Raw genomic sequence first — 23,314 nt, forward strand, 5'->3', positions numbered from 1 at the left:
ATATATGGTAGTAGTATTTGCTATTCTTTTAATGTGCTTGTTTGATTAAATAAAAGCTGGCAACCTTATGGATGTCCCCATCTTAAAAAACTACATATGGTTTTTGTTGTTGTTGTGTTTTGTGATTTCTTATTTTATTCACCTGTGATAGCCAAAAATCTGGAAGCACTAATCCTGTTCACAATTCTGAAAATGTGTGTTATAGGCACATTGGTTAAAGGCTGATGCCTACACCCCTGCCCAGCGGAGTTCTGTCCTGGTGGAGGATGGGAAGCTGACCTGGACGGGGGGGCATCCAGGTGCGAGGCTGAGTAGAGGAGGAGGAAAATGATGACTATGGCCTGACTCCCGGGGCTGCTGGGGGTTGAGATGGAGCAGAGCCAGACAATCACCCCCCCGGGCCTCCGAATTCATTCCGTGTATCACGCTGCATGCTCGTCAACAGCCTTTACCTATACCATCCTCCCGTCTATAGCACAGAAGCTTCTGAAGCCCAAGAAACCCTGGCCTGCCCGGGCATGCAGGCTAGGAATGACCGGCAGCAGGGCTTAGGGCCACCCCTCTTCTGCGAGCTGCCCCAGGACACGGGGTACAAGGATGTGGGCAGCCAGGAAGGAGAGGTTACAGACCTCAGAAGCCCAAGGCTGACTAGGTCTGGAGAACTGAAGAGAGACTGCCTGGCATGTAGATATCAACATGGCGGCCTGGTTTTCAGCTCCTCCACATCAGGAGTCGGGCTGGCAAAGCCAGGCTACCTCCTCCCATCCGACTATCCCTCTGCTACAAGTTAGAAACCAACAAAGGCACTGCTTTTAAAGCACAGTACTGCCTGCCCAGAGAGCAAGAGGCCCCGGCACGCCCCTCCCCAGAGAACAGGAGAGCACACGTACTGTAGTCTGCAGTTGGACATCCCATCAGGGTCCCAAAGTGGAAGGGGTTGAGCCCCATAGAGGATCTGCAGGCTCCAGTGTTCCATGTATGAAACACTGCTTTCCTGAGAAACTGCTTCGTGCTGGATTAACAGGGGAAGGAGACAGCTCCCAATGGGCTTCAAAGAAAAGTTCATTTAAACTTACCTCAGAGTAGATTGGAAAACCGGTTGTTTAGCTCTGCAGTTGGTGTCAGGGACCCACTGGCTGAGAGAAAACAAAAGTAGCTTGAGTTTGAAAACTGCCAGTGCCGTGAGCCAAGGCCAAGGCCAAGGGCCTGCAGGGACCAGAGACTCCTTTTCCCCGTTCCTGCACATCGGGGGAAATGAAAGGACCGAGCAAAGAAGCCACTGCCAGGGGCCTGATCGGGGAGCACTGCAGGCATTGGCTTGCCGCTAAGAGTTTTCGTGTTCGCAGCTCTGCCTTCACGGAATCACAGCCCCAGAATTGCAGATCTCAGATCCAGAAGGGACAGGAGCTCCTGTGGCCCCCTGGCCTCAGTGGAGCCGTGCCCCAAGAAGAGCTCACCACTCCTCTGCCCAGCCTGCCCACTGGCTGCCAACTCAGATAGGTAAATTCCTTCTGTGTGTACTGAAATCTGTATCCCTTCTGTCAACCAGCATGGTGGGCACACACCTTAGATGGGAATGGCTCCTCAGACGGGACCCGACCGGCAGGTCACAGACTACCCAAGTCACCTGCAAGCCTTTTTCTTGGCCTAAAGCTTAAAACTATCTTTTAAATCCAATAATTACAATAGAGAGATTTCCTATAAAAACCTGGCCTGGGGCCAGACGGGTGGCTCCGTTGGTTAGAGCGTGAGCGCTGGGGGGCTGCCGGTTCGATTCCCACATGGGCCAGCGAGCTGCGCCCTCCACAATTAGAATGAAGTCAATGAGCTGCCACTCAGCTCCTGGGTGGCCAGGTGGCTCAGTTGGTTGGAGTGTGGGCTCTCAACCACAAGATTGCCGGTTCAGACTCCTGGTTCCGATTCCTGAAACGGATGGTGGGCTGCACCACCTGCAACTAACAACAGCAGCAGAGCTGCGCCCTCCACAACTAAGATTGAAAGGACAACAACTTGACTTGGAAAAGTCCCAGAATTACACACTGTTCCCCAATAAAGTCCTGTTCCCCTTCCCCAATAAAATCATTAAAAAAATAATAATAACCTGGCCTGGTAGAGTCTCTTGAAATATTAGAAAGGCTGTCAACAGTGACTCCACATTCCCACCTGAAAACACCAGGCTGAGGTGGGTGGTGGCGGCCCTTTTGGGTGGGCACGGCCTATCATCCCCCGTCCTTGTCTGTGAGACCCAACTGGTGTCTAAAGGGACGGGTTTGTGAGGGTAGACCTTGCCCACGCTCCAGGTTTTAGCAGCAGCCACGCACAAAGATCCTCCTTGGTCCAATATTACTCCCTTCCTTTCTAATTTAGCCTCCTCCCTTCCAGAGCTATGTCCACCCCCAGGGATTTCCTCCTCTTGGCCTGCTCTTGGCCATCTTTTGACCTTCATTAATATAAAAATAACCAAACTAGCAAATCAATTTTGTTTAATACTCCTTTTCCTGTGCCATGCATTTAAGTCAGTGGTTCCAACCAGCAGGAAGACCAATTCTACTCTTTTTGGGGGGAGGGAGGGTTGGAAATTTTTGGTTTTATAATGACTGGGCCAGTTAATGCTTGGGGGGCCAGAGATGCTAAGTATCCTACTATGCAAAGGATAGTCCCATTAAAAACAAAACAAACAAAAAAACCTCATGGAGAAGCACTGAAAAGAACACTGGCTAATTTTTTCCTATATCCTTTATTTTACTTCTCTATGCATCCGTAAAATGGGGACAACACATCTTATTCATGTAACCACACGTCTTTTGTAGGGTTGCTGTGACGATTAACGTAAGATAAAACTGATACTTGACACATACTAAACACACAGTGAATGTCACAAATAACGACTGATTTAGAAAATGGAATGGTGAGACGAGAACAAGTGTGTCTGCCCACAGATCTGAATTCTGGTTCTGCTGTCAACCAACCCTGTGACCCTGACCACGTCATTTCTCCTCTCAGAACAATGAGGGGTTGCACTCGATTTCTGGAGTCCTGTCCATCCCATTCTCTGTTCCTAATAAGATGCATGACACGTACTGTTGATTTCCCTTCAGGCTTTTTTTGTCTGGGCCAGCATTCCTAGGCACACTGTTGAAAGCTGACCTGAGTCTGTATTTCTTCCCCTGATTAAAAAACGAAGACGGGTGAAAAATAAATAGTGTGTATAAAACAGATACAAACTGGATCTCATTGCTCCCCTGAAGTTTGTGACGTTTTCAGGGAGGCTGTATGGCTGGTGGCCTCAACTTTTCCTACTTGTCCCCCTTCCTCAGATGGAGAAAGAGCTTGTCCCAGGAACACAGGCTCTAGTGATGGGTACTGGCCGATCAGCAGACTGTCAGCACAAAGGTGTTCAGGCAAACAGCTTCTGTGGCTCAGCAGCAAGGCAGGGGCTCAGACACAGAGCCTCCCCACACCCCACGCCCCACGCCCCTGTCTCTGCTGGAAAGACGGCCGGCCATGATTGGGGGCAGAAAGGGGGAGGCTGTACATCAAAGGAAAAACCAGCAGTTCCGTTTATTTGAGTAAACCAAGAAGAAAGGAAATGTAATAGCTTATTATCAAGAGAATAATTTGTAACTAGGTTACAGATAGTCTAAAGAGACGGAGAATGGATGCTAGAAATGGGCAAAATCAAAAATGGAAATGTAATTCTCTTGCTGGCTGGTGTGGAGTTGGAGCCATTTACGCTAACCTTCTTACTCCAGATTGCCCTCCTGGATTTTAGAGGAATCTGACAAATTATTCCTCCAAGCACCAGAAGTGAGAATATTTAAATAAAGACTTAAACCTAGGGGGTTATCTTCAGGCAGATTCAAGTACGTTGTCTTAAGGGCAAAAGGACCTTCCTCTCAAGTTTTATAGGTTACTGGTGCCCTCTGGTGGAAGATAAAGGTTACATCTGCTGGTTAGAGGCCTGAGAAATGATTGGTCATTCGTATTTGAGGACGCTGCAACCCCAGGCTCTGATGGAAGCAAGGGGAAGAGGAAACAGGAGGTGTTTACCTCATTTGTCCATCATTCCATTGATAGAGGGGAGAAGAGAAAGAGGAGAAGTGAGAGGGGGAGGGGGAAAGGGAGAGGGACAGAGAGAGAAGAAAGCAGATGCAATTATTCCCGAAATTACCTAACAGTTTTGAGCAGTGTACTCCGCTGGATTTTGAGCTAAGATTTTTCATTTAGTGGAAGCTGAAGTTTCATATCTCTTCAGCTTGATTTGAATACATGGCTTATTTCCCACGAGTGATTCTTTAAATTAGTGTCTTATTAGTGATTCTTTAAAAGGTTACTGATGAAGGGGAAAGAACCCCAGAATGAGAGGAAGCAACATGGTTCATCAGGAAGCAATGCTTCTCATTTCCCCTCTTTGTAAAGGTGCTGTAAGGACATGTTAACCTAAAAGACATTTTTTGCACACCTTGCCCTAACCCTGAAATGAGAGTTCACTCCTCTTTCCCTTTTCTCTACACCTGAAATGGGGTGTGTGTGTGCGTGTGTGTGTGTGTGTGTGTGTGGAAAGAGAGAGAGAGAGAAACATTTGAGCATTTGTCTAACTGAAACCGAGGAGTCCAGCAGAACAAAAGAATCTGTCCTTATCTCCATGACCTTAGGCTTAACAATTTCCCACTGCTCCTCTCCCTCCCAAAACTATCTATTGTTCCCGTAGTTTTAGATGACAGCAGTGGCGCTGAGTGTGATTCCTAGGCTGGCAATGCCAGCATCACCTGGGAGCCTGATAGCACTGCAGATGCTCAGGCCCCACCCAGACCTACTGGAGTAACCTTTGGAAATGGGCCTATCCATCTGCTGGCAGGGCCCTCCAGGTGACTGGGACGTTTGCTAAGGTTTGAGAGCTGCTGCTCTAGAACAGGGTTCTTAACCTATGGTCCACAGAAGGTTTCAGGGGGCCTAAAAGTTTCTTGGGTTTGCACAGAAAATTCTACACGTGTGTACATCCCGTCTGGCGAGAGGATGCAGAGCAGACACCTCCTGACCCCACACACGGTATGAACATTACTCTGTGACACTGTTTCACGGTAAACATCCCTGCCTGCAGCCACAAACGCTTTTTTTCTCCACTTCTTCTTCTTAAGGGATGCCTGGCTTTCCTCCCAACAGTCGTGGTGGTCATTTCCTCTCACCACCTGACCTTCCGCCTAGGAGATGGGCCTCTCCTTCCTGCACCGACATCAGCCCTCCGCACATCAGTCTCTGCTCTTCTGACACTTAGACCTAGACTTCTCTTTACTCCTCCTTTACTGTGTTGTGTCATCTGCTGACCTTCCAGATACTTTCCCTCACCCATCACCGACTTTGGGTTCCTACAGTCTTTCCATCCTCGGTGATACCACGTGATGTGAACGGCTCATCCAACACTCGGGCTTACAGGACATTACCGACCACCTCAACATCAAAGAACTTCACCTCCATGACACCAACTTCTCGATGCCATGCCTGGCACTTGCCCTCACCTGGGATCGCTCTACCTCTGCACCAGTCAGCCTAGATTAAGTTGTGGTGTGGTAACAGCCCTCCAAATCTCAGTGGCTTCCAATAAGATGTTTCTCTGCCCACCGCAAGACAGCCACAGCTCTGCTCTCTGTCCTAGTCAATGTTGGAGCCAAGCTGAAGGAGAAGCCCCATTCTGGGGTGCACGCTCCTCATGCGGAGGGGAGCAGCATGACCCCCACAGCAGCCCCTAAACCTCTGCTCAGAAGTGGCACGCTTCATTTCCACTCACTTCTCATTTACAGGCCTGCTGCCAGCGGGGCAGGAAGCACAATCCCCTCCAAGGCCTGGAAGACAATATGATCTACCACAATCTTTGAGTCTGATTAGAACCAGTTTCTCTCAGAGCATATTGACCTATCGTTTCTGCTCTCGGTCCACTCCTACTACACCATTCTCTCCATTTCTTTAAGGCTTGCCGTTTCCTACCTGCCCCCTCCTGGAAATGACGACATTTACCACACACTTAGTAGGTGCCAACTTGACATGTTTATCCTGCCAGGTATCTGAGGCTTGGAGAAGTGAGGTAACCTGTCTTCACTTTCTTTTTTTTCAGATTTTTTTGTTTTTAATTGGGGAAAGGTTACAGGACTTTATTGGGGAACAGTGTGTACCTCCAGGCCTTTTTTCCAACTCAAGTTGTTGTCCTTTCAATCTTAGTTGTGGAGGGTGCCGTTCAGCTTCAAGTTGTTGTCCTTTCAGTCTTAGTTGTGGAGGGCACAGCTCAGCTCCAGGTCCAGTTGCCGTTGTTAGTTGTAGGGGGCACAGCCCACCATCCCTTGCGGGAGTCGAACCGGCAACCTTGTGGTTGAGAGGACGCACTCCAACCAACTGAGCCATCCGGGAGCTCAGCGGCAGCTCAGCTCAAGGTGCCGTGTTCAATCTTAGTTGCAGGGGGCACAGCCCACCATCCCTTGTGGGACTCCAGGAGTTGAACTGGCAACCTTGTGGTTGAGAGCCCACTGGCCCATGTGGGAATCGAACCGGCAGCCTTCGGAGTTAGGAGTATGGAGCTCTAACCACCTGAGCCACCGGGACGACCCCTGTCTTCACTTTCTTCTTACTGTCTTCTAGGTTAGAACCATCACTTCAACTATTAGGAAAACAGAAGAAACAGGTAGAATTGAGAGCCCAGGTCCAGGACATGAATCTGCAAGTCGTGTGACTTTTGTCCTGAAGCTCTCAGGCTGGGCCTGTTTCTTCTCAACCAGGAGCCTCTTCTTGAGTGACATTTGCCAAAGTGTGCAGACATGTTGATTCTCATAACTGGTGGTGAGGGGGAGGGGTTGTGCTACTGGCATCTAGTGTATAAAAGTCAGGGATGCTGCTAAACATTCTAAGATGTACGGAATGCCCTTCCCCCTAAAAAAGAATTTTCCGGGGCCGGCCCAGTGGCTCAGGCGATTGGAGCTCCATGCTCCTGGCTCCGAGGGCTGCCTGTTCGACTCCCACATGGGCCAGTGGGCTCTCAACCACAATGTTGCCAGTTCAATTCCTTGAGTCCCCCAAGGGATGGTGGGCTGTGCCCCCTGCAACTAAGACTGAACATGACACCTTGAGCTGAGCTGCCGCTGAGCTCCCGGATGGCTCAGTTGGTTGGAGCGTGTCCTCTCAACCACAAGGTTGCCGTTTGACTCCCGCAAGGGATGGTGGGCTGCACCCCCTGCAACTAGAAAACGGCAACTTGACCTGGAGCTGAACTGCGCCCTCCACAACTAAGACTGAAAGGACAACAACTTGAAGCTGAACGGCACCCTCCACGACTAAGATTGAGGAGACAGCAACTTGACTTGCAAGAGGAGACCTGGAGGTGCACACTGTTCCCCAATAAAGTCCTGTTCCCCTTCCCCAATAAAACCTTAAAAAAAAAAAAAAGAATTTTCCAACCCAAAATGTCAATAGTGCTGAGGTTGACAAACCCTGGTCTAGAGATGGGATAGTCTCAGGCAATCATCTCGCTAGTGTTCCTCGTCTGTTCTCTCTCCTATTCTCCAGAGTGCCTTTCAGACCTTTCAGACTTCCTCCACTCTTTTCAGACTCTTACCCCAACTACTTCCTCTATTACACTCAGCTGTCTCCTCCCATGCTTTCAGCCACACTGTGTAATCTTCCCAGATGCCATCTTTCCTCACCTACGGCCTTTGCATGTTCCCTCTTATCTATGGCATTCTTCCCTCCTCTCCTAACTCCTATCTTCCCTTAGACCTCAGCTCCTCATTTCTTCAAAGAGATTGTTCCTAAACCCTTGACCAAATGAGGCCCCTCTTCTATAATTCTCATAGCAGCAAGGATTCTCCCAACATAACATTCACTACACTAATATTATATGTTAACTAGTTAGCTTTCCTAAGCCATAAGAGCGGCGACCACATTCATCATCTTCCCCACTGTATCCCCAGTACCTACAAAGTACAAGATACATAAGAGGTACTTAATATTTTTTGTTTTAAAAGATTTTATTGGGGAAGGGGAACAGGACTATATTGGGGAACAGTGTGCACCTCCAGGCCTCCTCTTGCAAGTCAAGTTGCTGTCCCCTCTATCTTAGTCGTGGAGGGTGCCGTTCAGCTTCGAGTTGTTGTCCTTTCAGTCTTAGTTGTGGAGGGCACAGCTCAGCTCCAGGTCCAGTTGCCATTGTTAGTTGCAGGGGGCACAGCCCACCATCCCTTGCGGGAGTCTGAACCGGCAACCTTGTGGTTGAGAGCCCACGCTCCAACCAACGGAGCCACCTGGCCACCTGGGAGCTCAGTGGCAGCTCATTGACTTCATTCTAGTTGCGAAGGGTGCAGCTCACTGGCCCATGTTGGAATCGAACCGGCAGCCCCACTGCCCAGAGCTCGCGCTCTAACCAACAGAGCCACCCGTCCACCTGGTACTTAATATTTATAGCCCAGCTCTCTCCTGAGCTCCATTTCCATTTGGATCTTCTCATATGTACAAAGTCAACACATCCGAAACTAAGCTCATCATTTTTTCCTGTCACCACCACTGCCAAAAACCTGTTCTTTTACACATATTCTTTCTCAATGAATGACATCACCATCCATCCGCTGTCCGAGCCATCCTTGACTCCCTTTCCCTCATACCTACATTCATGAAGTCTGTCATTTCTGCCTTAATTTCTCTCAAATCCATGTACTTCTTTTGGGCTTTTGTCCTAGACACAATGGTTTTAACCACAAACTGACGTGATTCTTAGTTGGCTTGGACAGGTTATTAATTTCTCTAAGCCTTAAATACCTCGTGGGATAAGAGATGACAAGTCGGCACCTACTAAGTGTTCAGTAAATGTTATCTATTATCATTCTTTCCAGGCCTACTGCCATTATCGCAGGAGTATCATTCCAGCTCAGACTGCTGCCATGGCCTCACCGTTGTAGGCAGCACTGTCCATTCCCAACAATGCAGCCAGAAAAATGAGGTCATGTCTCCTGCTTAAAATCCTTTCATGGCATTGCCACTGACTTCAGGGTAAGTTTCAAACTAGCTTGGCATGTCACGCCTTCAGCCACCGGCCCCTTCAACATTTCAGGCCCATGTCTTTCATTTGCTGCTTCCTCGGCCCGTGTGGAAAATGTGCTATGTCCCTAACTCCATTGCTAGACTGTGGGCAACTGGAGAGAGCGTCCTTGTTCACGGTGGTATTCCCAGTATCCAGCAAGTTCTGGTTCGTATTAACACAGAAAAAGTATTTACTGAATGAATTTAACTCCTGTCCTTTATCTTAAAGAGGAAAAGCAAAAGTAAAACATTAATCAAATGAGTTCAGGGAAGGAGACGTACGCAGCAAAATTATCCCTGTATTCCCAAACCTGTAATGACCTGAAATCTTTCTAATAGCACTAATTCTTTTTATAACTGTAGAGGTTGGATTTGTGCAAATGCTAGCAAACACTGGTAAATCTGTCTGACAGTTTAGCTCAGTTACTAATTTCAGCCTCCCTTTGACCCACGGCCACATTCAAAGAGGATGAATCTGAAGCACGGAGGGGGGGTAGGTTGCAAAAACACAGGAAACACACTATGCAGTTGGAATCATTAACAAGTACCTTAAAGATGTCACACACATGGAAAGGGTTGTGTAACAGAAACTGGCCTCATCCTTGTCTCTAATGGCCCTCTTGCTTGTTTTCATTTTTAATGCTACCCGTTATTTCCAGTACTATCCCCACCACCAGAGCCTGAGGCCCTCCTCACACAGGAGTACACTCTATCTCTAGGGGACCGCATTTCTATTGCAGCCTAGGAAGGTTGCCCCCACAAGTTGTGCCTGTGCACCAATCTGCGCCAATTATGTGGAGGCCCCAAGGTCAGGACAGCTGACTGGATGTTTCCCTGACCTTAATGGCCTCCGCTATGAGGGAATGACCTTTTGAAAAGCATGTGGGCTAGCAAGCTCTTTGTGGGCAGGCTCACCTTCAATATCCCTCCGAAGAACAGAACCTGAAGGCCATGGACCAGTGGCTTCAATGAAGCTCCTAAAAGTGAGTATGTTTTTTGGGCAGACCGGTGGCTCAGTTGGTTAGAGCGCGAGCTCTGGAAAACAGGGCTACTGGTTCAATTCCCACATGGGCCAGTGAGCTGCGCCCTCTGCAACTAGAAGCTGCCACTCAGCTCCTGGGTGGCCAGATGACTCAGTTGGTTGGTGGTTGGAGTGAGGGCTCTCAACCACAAGGTTGCCGGTTCGACTCCCGCAAGGGATGGTGGGCTGTGCCCCCTGCAACTAGCAACGGCAACTGGACCTGGAGCTGAGCTGTGCCCTCCACAAATAAGATTGAAAGGACAACAACTTGACTTGGAAAAGTCCCGGAAGTACACACTGTTCCCCAATAAAGTCCTGTTCCCCTCCCCCAATAAAAAAATAAATAAATGTTGCTTTTTATGACTTATTAAATTTCATAAGCTTTTCAAAGAACCACCGCTAAAGACCCTAGCAGATACTAGGCATGTAATTTGTGTACTTTGTGACAAAACTTCAATACCTCTTCACACTAGCCCCAATTCAAAAACACAAAATAGAACCCTGTATCTGGCATTTCTTTGTAAACTCAGTAAAGAGGAAATCCGTCATCTCACTATTTGAAATCTCTTCAATGGCTGAGAAGGTGGACAAGTTGATCACATCACCGGCTCAGAAGACTTAGGTACAGACTTGTGCCTCTGAAAGGGCTTGCCTTAAATCAGTCTAAGCATGCAGGTACTAAATATTCTCTAAGTCTCAAGGACCCTGGTGGGGGAAAAAACTTCACAGCTGTCTAATTAGCTCAATGTTAAAAAAATACTCTGCAAAACTTAGAGGTTTCCTTCAGGATTAGGAACCTAAAAATGAAATACAATTACTCTATAGGTAACTGGGGGAAATATGAACAGTTGCTGTTGATTTTGAGTACAATAATTTCTAGGGCAAAAGTTACTCTCTTCATCCACAAATCAGATGAAAGATTGTATATAAAAACAGAAAATGAGATTTTGCTGTACACAAACAAAATTATGTATATCCCCAATAATGACACTACAAAATGGCAAAATGAAAAATATTTAATACACAACAAAGCACAACACAATCAACAAGTATTAAAAGAATTACATAGTGCAAACCCCGAAAAGACACAGAGCTATTAACTTGGTGCTTATAAAGACTAGGCAAGAACACATGATTCGGAATCTTGGATTTCAGATGAGTTTCCAAGAAACAGTGACTAGCTCTTTCTGCAGATACACGTCCCTAACATTTTCAGTCATTCAAAAGGCTCTTGATAGAAGTACAGTAAACCCAAGTGTAGGTTTACTATAATATTTTCTTTAAAAATGCCACATTCACCAATAACAACATTATTTGGGATTCATTACATCAAAAGATTTCAAAATGCTTATGGGACATTCTCCCACAGAAAAGAGATCTGGTGGTTTCTATACAGGGAAAAACATAGCATGGTAAACAAGGAAAGCTGTCGACAGAAAGGACATCTCAGAGCAATCTGGGAAAACCGTCCCCAAATTCAGTCTGGGGACCCACTAGAACTGCTTCAGATGTTCATTTCCAGTTTAGCTTTAGGGTCCTCAATATTTCTCCTCATTTGCTAAACTGCAATTACACTAATCATAAATATGGGAAATTCCAGAAAAGTAACTTCTGCATACCCTGCGGCAGTGCAAAATTCCAGGCATTTGTAAACAGTGTACATTTTACTTTTGGCACAGGAGAGAACATGCAGGTTCCTTTATCTTTGAAGCACAGATTCTAAACTGGCTCATTTTCCTAATCTACATCCATTTGTTAGAAAAGCATGATCAGTCTTGATCGTGTGTGCACATCACGTACACCCATGAATGGGAGAACTAGCAATGAGTTCTTTAGGTCATGGGTCTGAACAATTTAAGCAAATACTTAGTCAACAGAAAACAAAATTCACAGTATCTAAAACCATGTAATTTTTAAAGTTCACATAACTCTCTGTGGAAAAAAAAAAAGGAGAAATAGCTGGTTAACAAGTTTCCTCCTTTCTAAAGAGAAACAAGAGGTAACACTACAATAGCATTGCAGAACCCAAGATCTAACATTCATCAATTTCTCATTAATGACTTTTCAAAGGAGCCAACATTGCATTGAATTGGCATTTTTTAAAAAGCTACAACTGATCCTGACCTTTGAAAATAAATTCTTACAAACAAAATATTGTCCACAAAGCATTACATACATCTAAATATACATAAATTATTATTAAAACACAACACAGCATATTTCAAATGCTTGGCAGTGATTCAATCTTATATGAGACAAGTTCGTGGCAGTTTGGAGGCTGGCCTGGCTGGACACTGACCCATTGTTCAAGCTTAGGATTGGGAACCTGTGATATTCCACAGACGGACTGTGGAGAAATAGTTACATCAGTTTAAAGGCATGGTCTAAGATTTTTATAAAGTCTGTTTAGGTATCAAATACAAAAGTATTCCAAATATAAGTACAGTACAAGTAGAGTGCGTTAATATTAAAAGATGGGAGACATTTTTTGCTATAATCTAGAAATTTGTTTTTCTAAGGATTTGTCATTTCTGCTCTGAATTTTCTGTCCAGGATAATAACATGATCATAAATATAAATTTAAATGACAACTAAAGTAAGAAATCAGATGCTAATGTGGGATGATTCCATTAATCACAAGTCAATGGTGTGAGGCAGCAGAAACAATAAACTCCACTGACACCTACTTTAACAAATCCTTTCCTCACAGTCAGATTTCAATGGCCTACTAGTAAGATGATACAATTTGACATCCAAATAGACAACAGAGTAACGGGAGAGACGGAGACAAACCAGACAGGATGCTGAAAAATGGGTAAACCAGCACGAGAGCATATGGTCACTCTAAGTACAACTAAAAGATAAATGGTAGTGTTTGGAGCTCAAAAGTTTCTTTATCTTATAGTAGTAAACTATGAAGACTTTTCATACAAATCATGCCTTGCTTTTAGTGGCAGTGAGGTAAATACATCTGTACCGCAGTCGCACTGAAAAAAGAACGAAATCTAAAACTACCAAGATGATTTCAAGTTTCCTACAGGTAAAGAATTGCAGGCCAGCCTGGTGGCTCAGGTGGTTGGAGTGCCAGGCTCCTAACGCCGAGGTCACCAGTTCGATCCCCACATGGGCCAGGGAGCTGCGCCCTCTACAGCTAAGACTGTGAACAACAGCTCTCCCTGGAGCTGCGCTGCCGTGGTGTGGGTTGCTGTGTGCTGCCGCAGGCCAACCTACGACCACCTGCAGCGCAAGGCTCATAAGAACACCGGCATGGGCCAGGGTCCTACACAACTAGACAGAAACAACGGTTTGAACTGGAGTGGGGAGGGGAGGCGGAAGAAGGGGGGGGAGTAATTGCTGACAGCACTGTTTGACCCTTTTTAGGATCCTTGACCCATTCTACCCCCAAGAAATGAGTAATTCTACTTCCTGTGCTATGCTCCCAGAAGACATTAAATAAGGACCCTGGATGAAGGAAAACCATCTGCAGGAGAAGCTACCAAGAAATACTGACCAACTCTTCCTGCAAATACACTTCTCTATAAAATTTCCAGTCATTCAAAAGGTTCTTGATAGAGGTACAGTTAACCAAGTGTAGGTTTATTATATTTTCAGCTCACACAACCGGAACTTCTAACTGAAGAACTTACGGCTGGCTAATGCAAACAGTGAAAAACCCAGGGGAACAAAGGGGGAAGGAGGAAAGCTGATTAACATAAGAGGATTCTGTGTAGTATCAGCTATCTACAAAGCAAATTTTAAGAACGTTTAAATTTACATTTTCTAAAACACTGCAACCTGCAATTTTATGAGTCACAGGATACTAGTGCAGATCCCCCACTCTCCCTGCCTCTCCTTTATCGCTGGCAAAAAAACAAAACTGAGGGCCGTCAAGCTAATATGAAGAGAGTACTAGGGGGGAAAGGGAAGAAAGTAAAACTGTTCTGAAGTTTTAGAGCATTTACCATAGCCTAACAAAACACTGAACTCAAAGGACTGGTTCTTATTGGGGGGACTACCTTGTCCCTTCTACCTATAGAGCCAGAGATTGGAGCCGCTTTCTCCACTAATGAACAACACTGGGAGAAAATGCTTCCGGTTCCTCTGCCACCTTTACTTGTCCTCCCAGTGGGAGGAGTAATGTATGATTATATATAAGCCTGACATTTACTGGGCCTTTTCTCTTTTGGGAGAAAGTGTTAAAAGTTGCTATTCTGAAGTCCTATTTTGGCTGCCAAGTCATATTCTCCAATATTTTAAGCTTATTAAGTTGTTCCAAATTCAACAAGCACCACCATTTAAATATCTAACAAATAATGAGAGAAGCAAGTATGGTTTAAGATTTGGATTCTAGTACTAACTCTATCACTAGCCACGACTTTCAGCAGTCATTTCATCTTTTAGCCTCATGTACAAAATAAAAGTACATGAGTGCATTCTAGTTTTAAAACTCAGTAACTTTAACAAAACTTAATCTCTAGAAATTAAATATGATACTAAATAAAAGGATCTTGTTCTCTCAACTTCCAGTACCTGAAAAAAACCTTCCTTCAAGGGCAAGGCTTTTGAAAATAAGGTCCGTGGACCACCAGCATCAGGACCACTTGTTCAAATGGAAACCCCTAGCCCAGATCTCAAGGTTGGAGGGGATGAGAGGGAGTGAGTGGGGGGGTGGGGATTGAGTTGGGCTTTTTTAACAAGCAATGGAAGTGATTCTTAATCCTTAAACTTGATAATTCTAGGACCTTGTTCTTCAAAATGACATATTCATACCCCAGAGCATTCAACAAGATTCAGACGGATATCTATAAGGAAATCAATCTAAAGGTCTTCAATTTCTGTATGTATTATCCAAAGATTGATGTGCTCAGATAAAGCCTATTCAGATCTAACATTTCTCTTCAATTACTTTCATTTTCACAACTGCCATACTCCCTATTTTCAAAAGAAAGATTGCCTATCAAGCATCTAAAATCTTACTTTGGGGCACTGCCTCACAGTGTAAAAAAAACAGAGGCAAACAAAAGGACAAAAAAACACCCACAAAACAGACAACTCTCTCAAAAGATGAGGACAGAGTAAAGCAAAGAAAGAGGCTTTGGTTAAAAAGTCTGTGCCTTGTAATTTTTAGAACTGAGAAGGTTCTACTAGAGATATATGTTAATACATTTATTTGAATTAAAAATAAAGTCAAAAAATTTTTTTTAAAAACAGTCATTTTTTTGACTGAATGTCTGATTTGACTAATTAATTTTATGAGAACAAGCTTTGCCAGTTTATATGATAGGACATTTTCTATAAATTTAATCAGCTAAATCTGCAGCTCCAAGGCTTTGATAAAAATTATTTTTAAAGCACATACACAATATATTGGATAGTACATCTTCTGCAAGTACTTAAATTTATTTTAAAAATTTAGATGTCAAATTAAACATGTGCAAAAGTAAAATTAATCTAGGGTGAGAGCCAAGAAATGATGGAGGCACTACCTGGAAAGGACACAAGGGAATATTCTCAGGTACAGAAATATTCTTCTATAAGCTTGTTTTGGGTGGTTACTGAGATGCCTACAATTCATCAGAAGGGAATACTTTATTACTTTCTAACTATACCTCAATTTTTAAAATGTGCAAAAGATTATATACACTCAAAATTCTCTTAGGGGTCTATTAGCAGAAATGATTGATACCACTATTCTAGGCATACAGGGAAGAAAAAAATCTCGCAGCCTGGTTAAAACATAAAGTGATCTATAACACTACATAACTACTCAAATTATTTGTTTTTCAATTGTTAGCTTTAATATTTTTCTAAGCCACCTTGGTTTTGATGTCTAAGAACATTCCCCAACAGGAAGTACAGCATAAGGAATATAGTCAATATTTTAATAACCACTGGGGATGCAAAAAAAATGTACACAAGTAGACACTTTGGTCAACATTGCTCAAGCAGTAGTTCGCTGTAATCAGAAGTGTCTGGACGCTGATGGTAACCACTTTGAGCACCTCCTGTAACTGCAGAAGTCAAATGTGACTTGTATTCATTTTTTGTTATTGATATATATTATTACAATTTTAACACAGTTTCCCTTTCTTAAAATATGTATACATTTTTTTGGCACCCTCTGTATATATGGTGTCAGGATCAATAACTAGACTTAACAGGGGAATCACTTCATAAGTTATATAAATATCTAACCATTACGCTGTATACCTGAAACTAATATTGACTATCAACTGTAATTGAATTAAAAATAAAGAAGACTGGGGGCAGCTGGATGGCTCAGTTGGTTGGAGCGCGAGCTCTGAACCACAGGGTTGCCAGTTCGATTCCTACATGGGCCAGTGGGTTGTGCCCTCCAAGATCGGATTGAGGGACATAACTTGGAGCTGATGGGCCCTGGAGAAACACACTGTTCCCCAATATAAAAAAAAAAAATTTCTTTAATTAAAATTTTAAAAAAGACTAATTAGGGGGAATCACTTCTTAAATTATATAAATACATAACCACTATGCTATACACCTGATGTAATGTGTAACATAGGGAATACAGTCAATAATATTGTGATAGCATGATACGGTGTTAGATGGTTGCTGGACTTCTTGTGGTGATCGCATCTTTAGGTCTATAAAATGTTGAATAACTATGGTGTACACCTGAAACTAATATAATAGTATATGTTAGATATATTTTAATAAAAATCTTTTAAAAATAAATAAAAATAAAAGAGAACTTTCCCTAACAGAAAATTAGAGAATAAAATTAACTAAAGAAAGGATTAATCTTCAAGTAATTTGGTTACGTAAATGATCCTATTTTTTGTTTGTCTGGTAGTTGCTCCCTCCCAGATCCTTATCTTTGAAGAGAATGAAGTCATTAGCGTAAGTTAATGGAATTCCCAAATTAATAGTCTAGTTCTAAAGAACTCATTCTCAATGTCCATGTAACTTTAGAAGCAAAATGCCCTGTAACACAGATGTTTATATGAACAAATGAACAGATACAATGGGGCACACTGAGTGGAGATGCTCAATATTTAAGTTTTGCTATGTGACCTGGTCCTGTTAATATTTCTGTCATTCACTGATTCAGCTATGCTATAAAAACCCTAATAACCAGCTGAATCTCTTTCTTGCAAATAGGGCATGAAGCCCCAGTCTTCTTTAATCTTCTGGCACAGTGAAAACAAGTGACAAGATGGCTTGTCCTCCCATGAATAATGTTTCCGTCTCGTGGTCTTTTCTCACATAGACTGCATGGCTTCAAGAGATTCCGGCAATCCTCCATGTTTTCTATAACTGTTCTCTGTTTTAAAAGATCAGGTGATTGTTCTCCCATGCTTGAGATGGTCTCCTGGCTTTCAGAGCTGTGAGCCAAATCCAAGAACTCCATCGAATTGCAGTTTTCTTCCCTTCTGTACACGTCTTTAGGCCTAACAACTGGGGCGGACACGGTTCTCCGGCAATCGGGAACATCAACTCCTTCACCTGCCTTCTCTTCGGGTACAGCAGTGATGTCAGACGTGGAAAGAGAGTGGGTTAACTTAGAACAATCCGAATACCAATCCTTCCTCAAGGCCCAGCATCGAAAACAGTACCGCTTGCTTGGAGAGTTAAATTTCTTGCACTCAGTACACTGCCACTCATCCTACAAAGACAAGTGCAGCCAATTAATTTTCAGTGAACATGATGCTGAGAAAAGGGGAGGGTCGGTCAAATTCGCATTATCTCACTAGCCAGTAAGAGCCCAGACATTCTACACCAGTGGGCTAGCCTAGAACTGAAACAATTTCTACAGCTCTATGTCTAGAAACTCCTCAGAAGTTTTATAATGACAGTGACACAACTGCCATTTTAAGCCAAAATTTGACATAGCTATCTTAAAGAAAGTAATTATTTTGGCTTTCTATCCAGTAGGAGTGGAATTTACATTGTTTGCTTTTCCCCATTGCCTTCTTTTTAGGTCATTTCTTTGTACAACTTACTCCTATATTGAATAAGAGACTAAAGAATGAAGAAGAGATAATACTGTCGTTCCTTCCTACTAATTAAGAAATGTTATAAAATTGGGCAAAAAAGAAGCTACAATTATGAGATTTGAAAACTACTAATTTGGGCCGACCCCGTGGCTCAGGTGGTTGGAGCGCTGTGCTGACTCCGAGGTTGCCAGTTTGATTCCCACATGGGCCAGTGAGCTGCGCCCTCTACAGCTAAGATTATGAATCTCCCAGGAGCTGAGCTGCTGTGGGCAGCCGTGGGCAGCTGTGGGCAGCCATGGGCTACCGTTTGCTGCCACGAGCGGCTGGTGGCCAGCGTGACTGGTGGCCAGCGTGAGTGACCGGCAGCCAGCGTGAGTGGGACTGATGACTGGCAACCTGCCTCAGCCGGGGGAGCGCAAGGCTCATAATACCAGCATGGGCCAGGGAGCTGTGTCCTACACAACGAGACTGAGAAACGGCTTGAACTGGAGGGGGTGTGGGGGGAGGCAGAAGAAGTGGGGGGGAGGCGGAAGAAGGGGGGGGAGAAAACTACTAATTTATGCGTGCTCTTTCACTGCTCTCAGGACATAGGTATGCCTAAATCACACCCTCTGAAAAATGAATGTTCTTGTCCTCGAATGCCAAGTAATTTTTTCCTACCTACTTCTCCATATTCAAATTAAGAGATATTAGAGCCTTGCTTAATTCAAAGGTAACTACCTGGAACAACTCAAGGGTATTTAATGTGGATAACTGCCTGGCTTTGACAGGATCAATGATTTGACACAGGCTGACTTGATTACTTTCAGAATGAAGGCCAAGCACTTCAGTTTAGAAGTCATAACTCAATTGCCTATTCCAAGAGGCAGGGAGACAACCATTTGTTAAACTGGGACGTTCTCCAGGGAGCCTCAAAACGTCTTCTCTTACCAGGTGAAGACCCTCAGACCACATCTGAAACGCTACACAAACACTCAGAGGAACTTCATAAAGATCTGGAATTCGTAACTGACGGTGTGTCACCGCCTAATTGGCATCACTTCTTCTTTTCTCGTAGTACATAAAACAAGAGGGCTTATTAAATTCAATGGCATCTTTGATGAAATACAGTCTATTTGCTTAACAGGTTTTCTGAGCCCAAGTAGCCACCAAAGTCTGATGAAGACGGAAACATTCACCTTTGCTATTTATATTATGGTCAAGAACACTTAATAGACCAGTATATTGCACATTTATTACTTAGCTATGGACAGACAGGTAACCTGCAATGAATGACATAATGGTCAACAGTGGGAGGTAGAAGTAGCGGGGAACAGCACCAGAGACAACCCAAGCAGCAAAGTGTAAAATCCCCTTCTTCTCCTTTCCTCACCCTTTTTCCCACAGTGAGTTAGCTAAGGGAAATAAGTACTAAAAGGAAAATAGGGAACTGGTATGAAAATGGAAAACCAAGGAACAGATTTGCGTCTAAACCTGAGTTGTCAATTGGTGACAATTCCACACCTATTACCTAACAGCTTAACACTAAAAGCCCTCCATTAATATAAACCTGTGTAGAAATTAAGCCAGTTTCCATTTGTTTCTTTTTAAGAAAGTATTGCAAATATTTTTACACTTGGCAAAGAATTTTAGATAGCTTATAGGTCTCACTGGCATTACAGAGAGGTGTTTAGTGGGAAGAGTAGTGTCGTGCGGGAGACCCTGCTCGCTGCGCCATTTGTCGTGCAGGGAGGCCTGAGGGGTCTCTGCTCCCGCTCCCCACATAACGCAGGATATGGTGAGGCCAAAAAGGAACACCCACGGAGCCATAGGTAGGGGAGTCACACCACTATATTCTCTCTGGCGGCACTATACTCTCAATGGAGGCTGGATCCACACTGTCCGCAAACCGCCATCCACACTTGCCAGCCCAGCCGCCATCTTCTTGCTAGCCCCCATTCTTTTCTCTCTTTCTGCTAGCGTAGCCACAGCAGTTATATTAGTGGCCAATGGCTCACTGGTTACAGCTGACAGCCAACTAGCCACAGCTGATGGCCATCCAATCACAGTTGATGACCATTTACTACCTGAGCCAGCACCTGTCTATGTGAGGCCGAGAGCCTGGAAACTGCACTCCTGGCTCTGTCCCCACAAGTAGTATAGGACTGTTCCGAATAACTGTATACCCACTGTATCGTGTCCAAAGAGTTTCGATAGCAGGGAGAAAAATACACAGAGGCATTTAAGTCATCCCTTTTCAAGGTAAGAAGAGGATTAGGTAAACTCCTCTCCTCTTCTGAAATTCCAGTAAAAACCTCTAACAAAATGTAAAGAAGCCAACATCTATTAACACTCAGGAAAGGTAGATAAAAAATGGGGGAAATGGCATTCTTCACCACAAGTGAACTGCTGCAACATGAACATCTGAAGAAATGGGTGGTGCAAAACAACTCTGACTAGAAATTCATACCTCAGAGGCAACCTCTACATCAGTATCATCACATATGGACTTAGAGTCCTCAAGGTCATCATTTTTTCCTGCTTCAATCACCTGTGACAGCAAAGACATCTCATTTAGTAAGGTTTACTTATTTCACATGAGGTTATTACCTGAGAGTAGAAGAGACAAAAGAACTTCAATTTAAAACTTACATTCTACGCCCATCACTACCACTTAAAAAGGAGGTAACTTAAATACGAGACCAAAAACATGATTCTATACACATGTAACACCAGAGGGTTACCAAATATCTTCTGCATTCAGAAGGGAGAAGGTCCTCAAGCTTATTACTGTAAAGAAAATAAACAATATCAAAGTAGAAAAGCTACAAATTATTAAATGTGGAAATTTATCTTTGGTATCCAGGTAGGCATTATAAAAGCACTATATAAAATAAGGAACTTAGATGTGAAGCATGAAAACAAAGTATTTTAAATTTTTACTTCAAATTCAAAAGCACAACTAGTTAATGTGACACACTGGGTTTCCTACAACATGCCCACAGACCAGGAAAACAAAAAGAAATGTGGGATGTGTCTTTTAAATTTTAAAATTTAGAACTTGAAATTCTAAAAATTAAAGCCCTAGTTTTCTGACACAGTGAATGGAATAAAAACACTATACTACAATTATGAGCCTCTGTTTAGCAACTTTCTCACAAAAATTCACGTATTTTAAGTCTCATCTTTCTGTAGAAGTTTCCAAATGTCACCTTTGTCTTCATTCTAGCCACCTGCATTCTCTTCTCATGCTACCCATGAAATTAGTCTAGCAGAACCCAAGCATGTATCTGCCTACCACAAACATACTAGGATATCCTTCGGGAATGCAAATTACTATGAAAACCCCCTAAATTGAAAGGATAGCCCCATTTAAGTCTCTCTCTCTTTTTTTTTTTGCTATATTTATTCAGTGGCTATTTTCTGAGAATCTTGTCCATATCAGGTACTGGATCTGCCGCCCAATTTCTTTTGAAAGTTGAGCACATGCTTGTACAACTCTTCATCTTGATATGGTCACACCAGGTGTATTGAATTCTCTCTTTTTCCCCCATATTGAAACTCTGTAATATGTAAGAAGACTTCATCTATTTCCGTTTAAGTATAAAGTAGTTATGAAAGCTATTGAGATGTCCAAGAAATAAGGATTTTTTTCCCTACAGGCTGTTGCATCTATTTAGAACTTTGCCTTGCTAGCAAAGCAAAGACTCCAGAACAAAAAACTCTGCAGTGATAGTGAGAGACTAGGTAAGCAGGAAAAGGGGAGTTTACCGCTTCTAACAAAGAAGGAGCTTTACCCATGAAGTTCTATCCTATTTTTGAGGCAGCCTTGGTTAACTTAGTGTGAATCTTAAAATTAGATATAGAGAAACATGAAAAAGCAAAAGAGGGGTGATTATATGAGTCACTGTTGTACAAAGAGGTATATAGTATAGGTCAGGTCATTAGAGCTGCACAAATTATACCATGCACACATAAACACAATCAATGCGAAATATTTCCACAACATACCATTTTGTCTCTCACTTTCCCTACTTCTTCACTTGTTTGTTCAGTATCAGTAGCTTCAACTTTTATTCCAACACCAAACTGCTCTGATATTGGCTCATTCAAAAACCACACGTCATCTGTCGTATCTGAAACAATGGCAGTACCCATATCCTAACAGAAAAAAACAAACATGAGTTTTTGTAGTCAGAGGCTTATCAGATGTTGAACCAACATAAATGAACCCAAAACTCAATGTCCTCACATATCTCCAAAAAACACCAAGCCTTTCTCCAATGGACATCTATTCATCAACAGATGTCTGTTAGCACCTACAGACATCTAACATCTAATAGACCTAACAGATGTCTATTTGGCACCTACTATGTAAAAGGAAATGGATGGATGTAAGGGTGCCTGGTGAGAAATTTTCTATTTTAACAGTAAATCAGGTGTAACATCTAAGGAACAGTACTGAAGAGCTTAAAAGCTACAGACTCATAGCTGCTCAATTAAGTAGAATAATTCTTTATATTCAACAATTGGCACTCTGCAAACCTAGAAAACACTCTACTGTGTTGTATTTCTCCTTTAATGGTCAATGATGTTTATTGAAGAAATGAGAGAAATATTGACTGTAACCCAAACCTCTCCTCTTTCTGAATTCTTTCTTTCTACATTCAACTATGGACATTTTATGACATGTTTTTCTACAATATTTGTTAAGAGACAACTTACTATTTTGCCATTATATCTCTCTTCATTTACTGAACAAGTACTTACAGAATACTTATGTGTCAGATACTGTTGCAGGTACTAAGCAATAGAATATGGAGTGGTTAATAATACAAAAGCCCTGGACTTACGTTTCAGTGGGATTAAATAGTCAATAAACATAACCAAAATATAATCATTTTACCAAGTGAGAAGTACAATGGAGAATATAAAGGAAAATAAAGGAGCAGAATGATGAGACAGTGGAAGTAATAAAAAGTGGTTGGTTAGATTTTGGTTTTGGATATCAGGTAATCAGCTGATAACCTGAATGTGGCAAATGACAGAGAAAGAAATCAACCATATCCCTTTATATTCAGCTGGAATAACTGGGTAGAAGATAGACTTATGAAAAAGGAAAGACTAGATAAAAGTGTTTGGTTAAAAAAAAAAGTTGTTTCGAACCTGTTAAATATCAGATCATCTAAGTAGAGGTGTTGAGCAGGCAGCGAGATATGGAAGTTGGGCATTTAGGGGCAAGGTCAGAGCTGAAGATAGAGATTTGGGCATCATATGCATACAA

General features: G+C 43.1%; 1 protein-coding gene across 8 annotated transcripts in view; it reads right to left on the minus strand.

The window, feature by feature from the left end:
* Nucleotides 1-1,062: 1,062 nt before the first annotated feature.
* Nucleotides 1,063-23,314, minus strand: part of MDM4 (MDM4 regulator of p53) — a 52,854-nt gene continuing 30,602 nt past the window's right edge. For 5 of the 8 annotated variants that reach the window (XM_019711392.2, XM_074322302.1, XM_074322301.1 and 2 more), the window contains 3 exons: nt 22,042-22,191; nt 20,501-20,581; nt 11,074-17,720 (listed from right to left, as the gene is read on the minus strand). In XM_019711392.2, coding sequence (XP_019566951.2) covers nt 17,166-17,720; nt 20,501-20,581; nt 22,042-22,191 — 786 coding nt within the window. In that variant the 3' untranslated portion in view covers nt 11,074-17,165. Of the gene's footprint in view, nt 1,137-11,073; nt 17,721-20,500; nt 20,582-22,041; nt 22,192-23,314 lie in introns of those variants that run through there. The other 3 variants (XR_012492925.1, XM_019711395.2, XR_002135821.2) reach the window with 3 other exon arrangements.

The sequence above is a fragment of the Rhinolophus sinicus genome, linkage group LG17 (genome assembly GCF_036562045.2).
Source record: "Rhinolophus sinicus isolate RSC01 linkage group LG17, ASM3656204v1, whole genome shotgun sequence".
Lineage (NCBI taxonomy): Eukaryota > Metazoa > Chordata > Mammalia > Chiroptera > Rhinolophidae > Rhinolophus > Rhinolophus sinicus.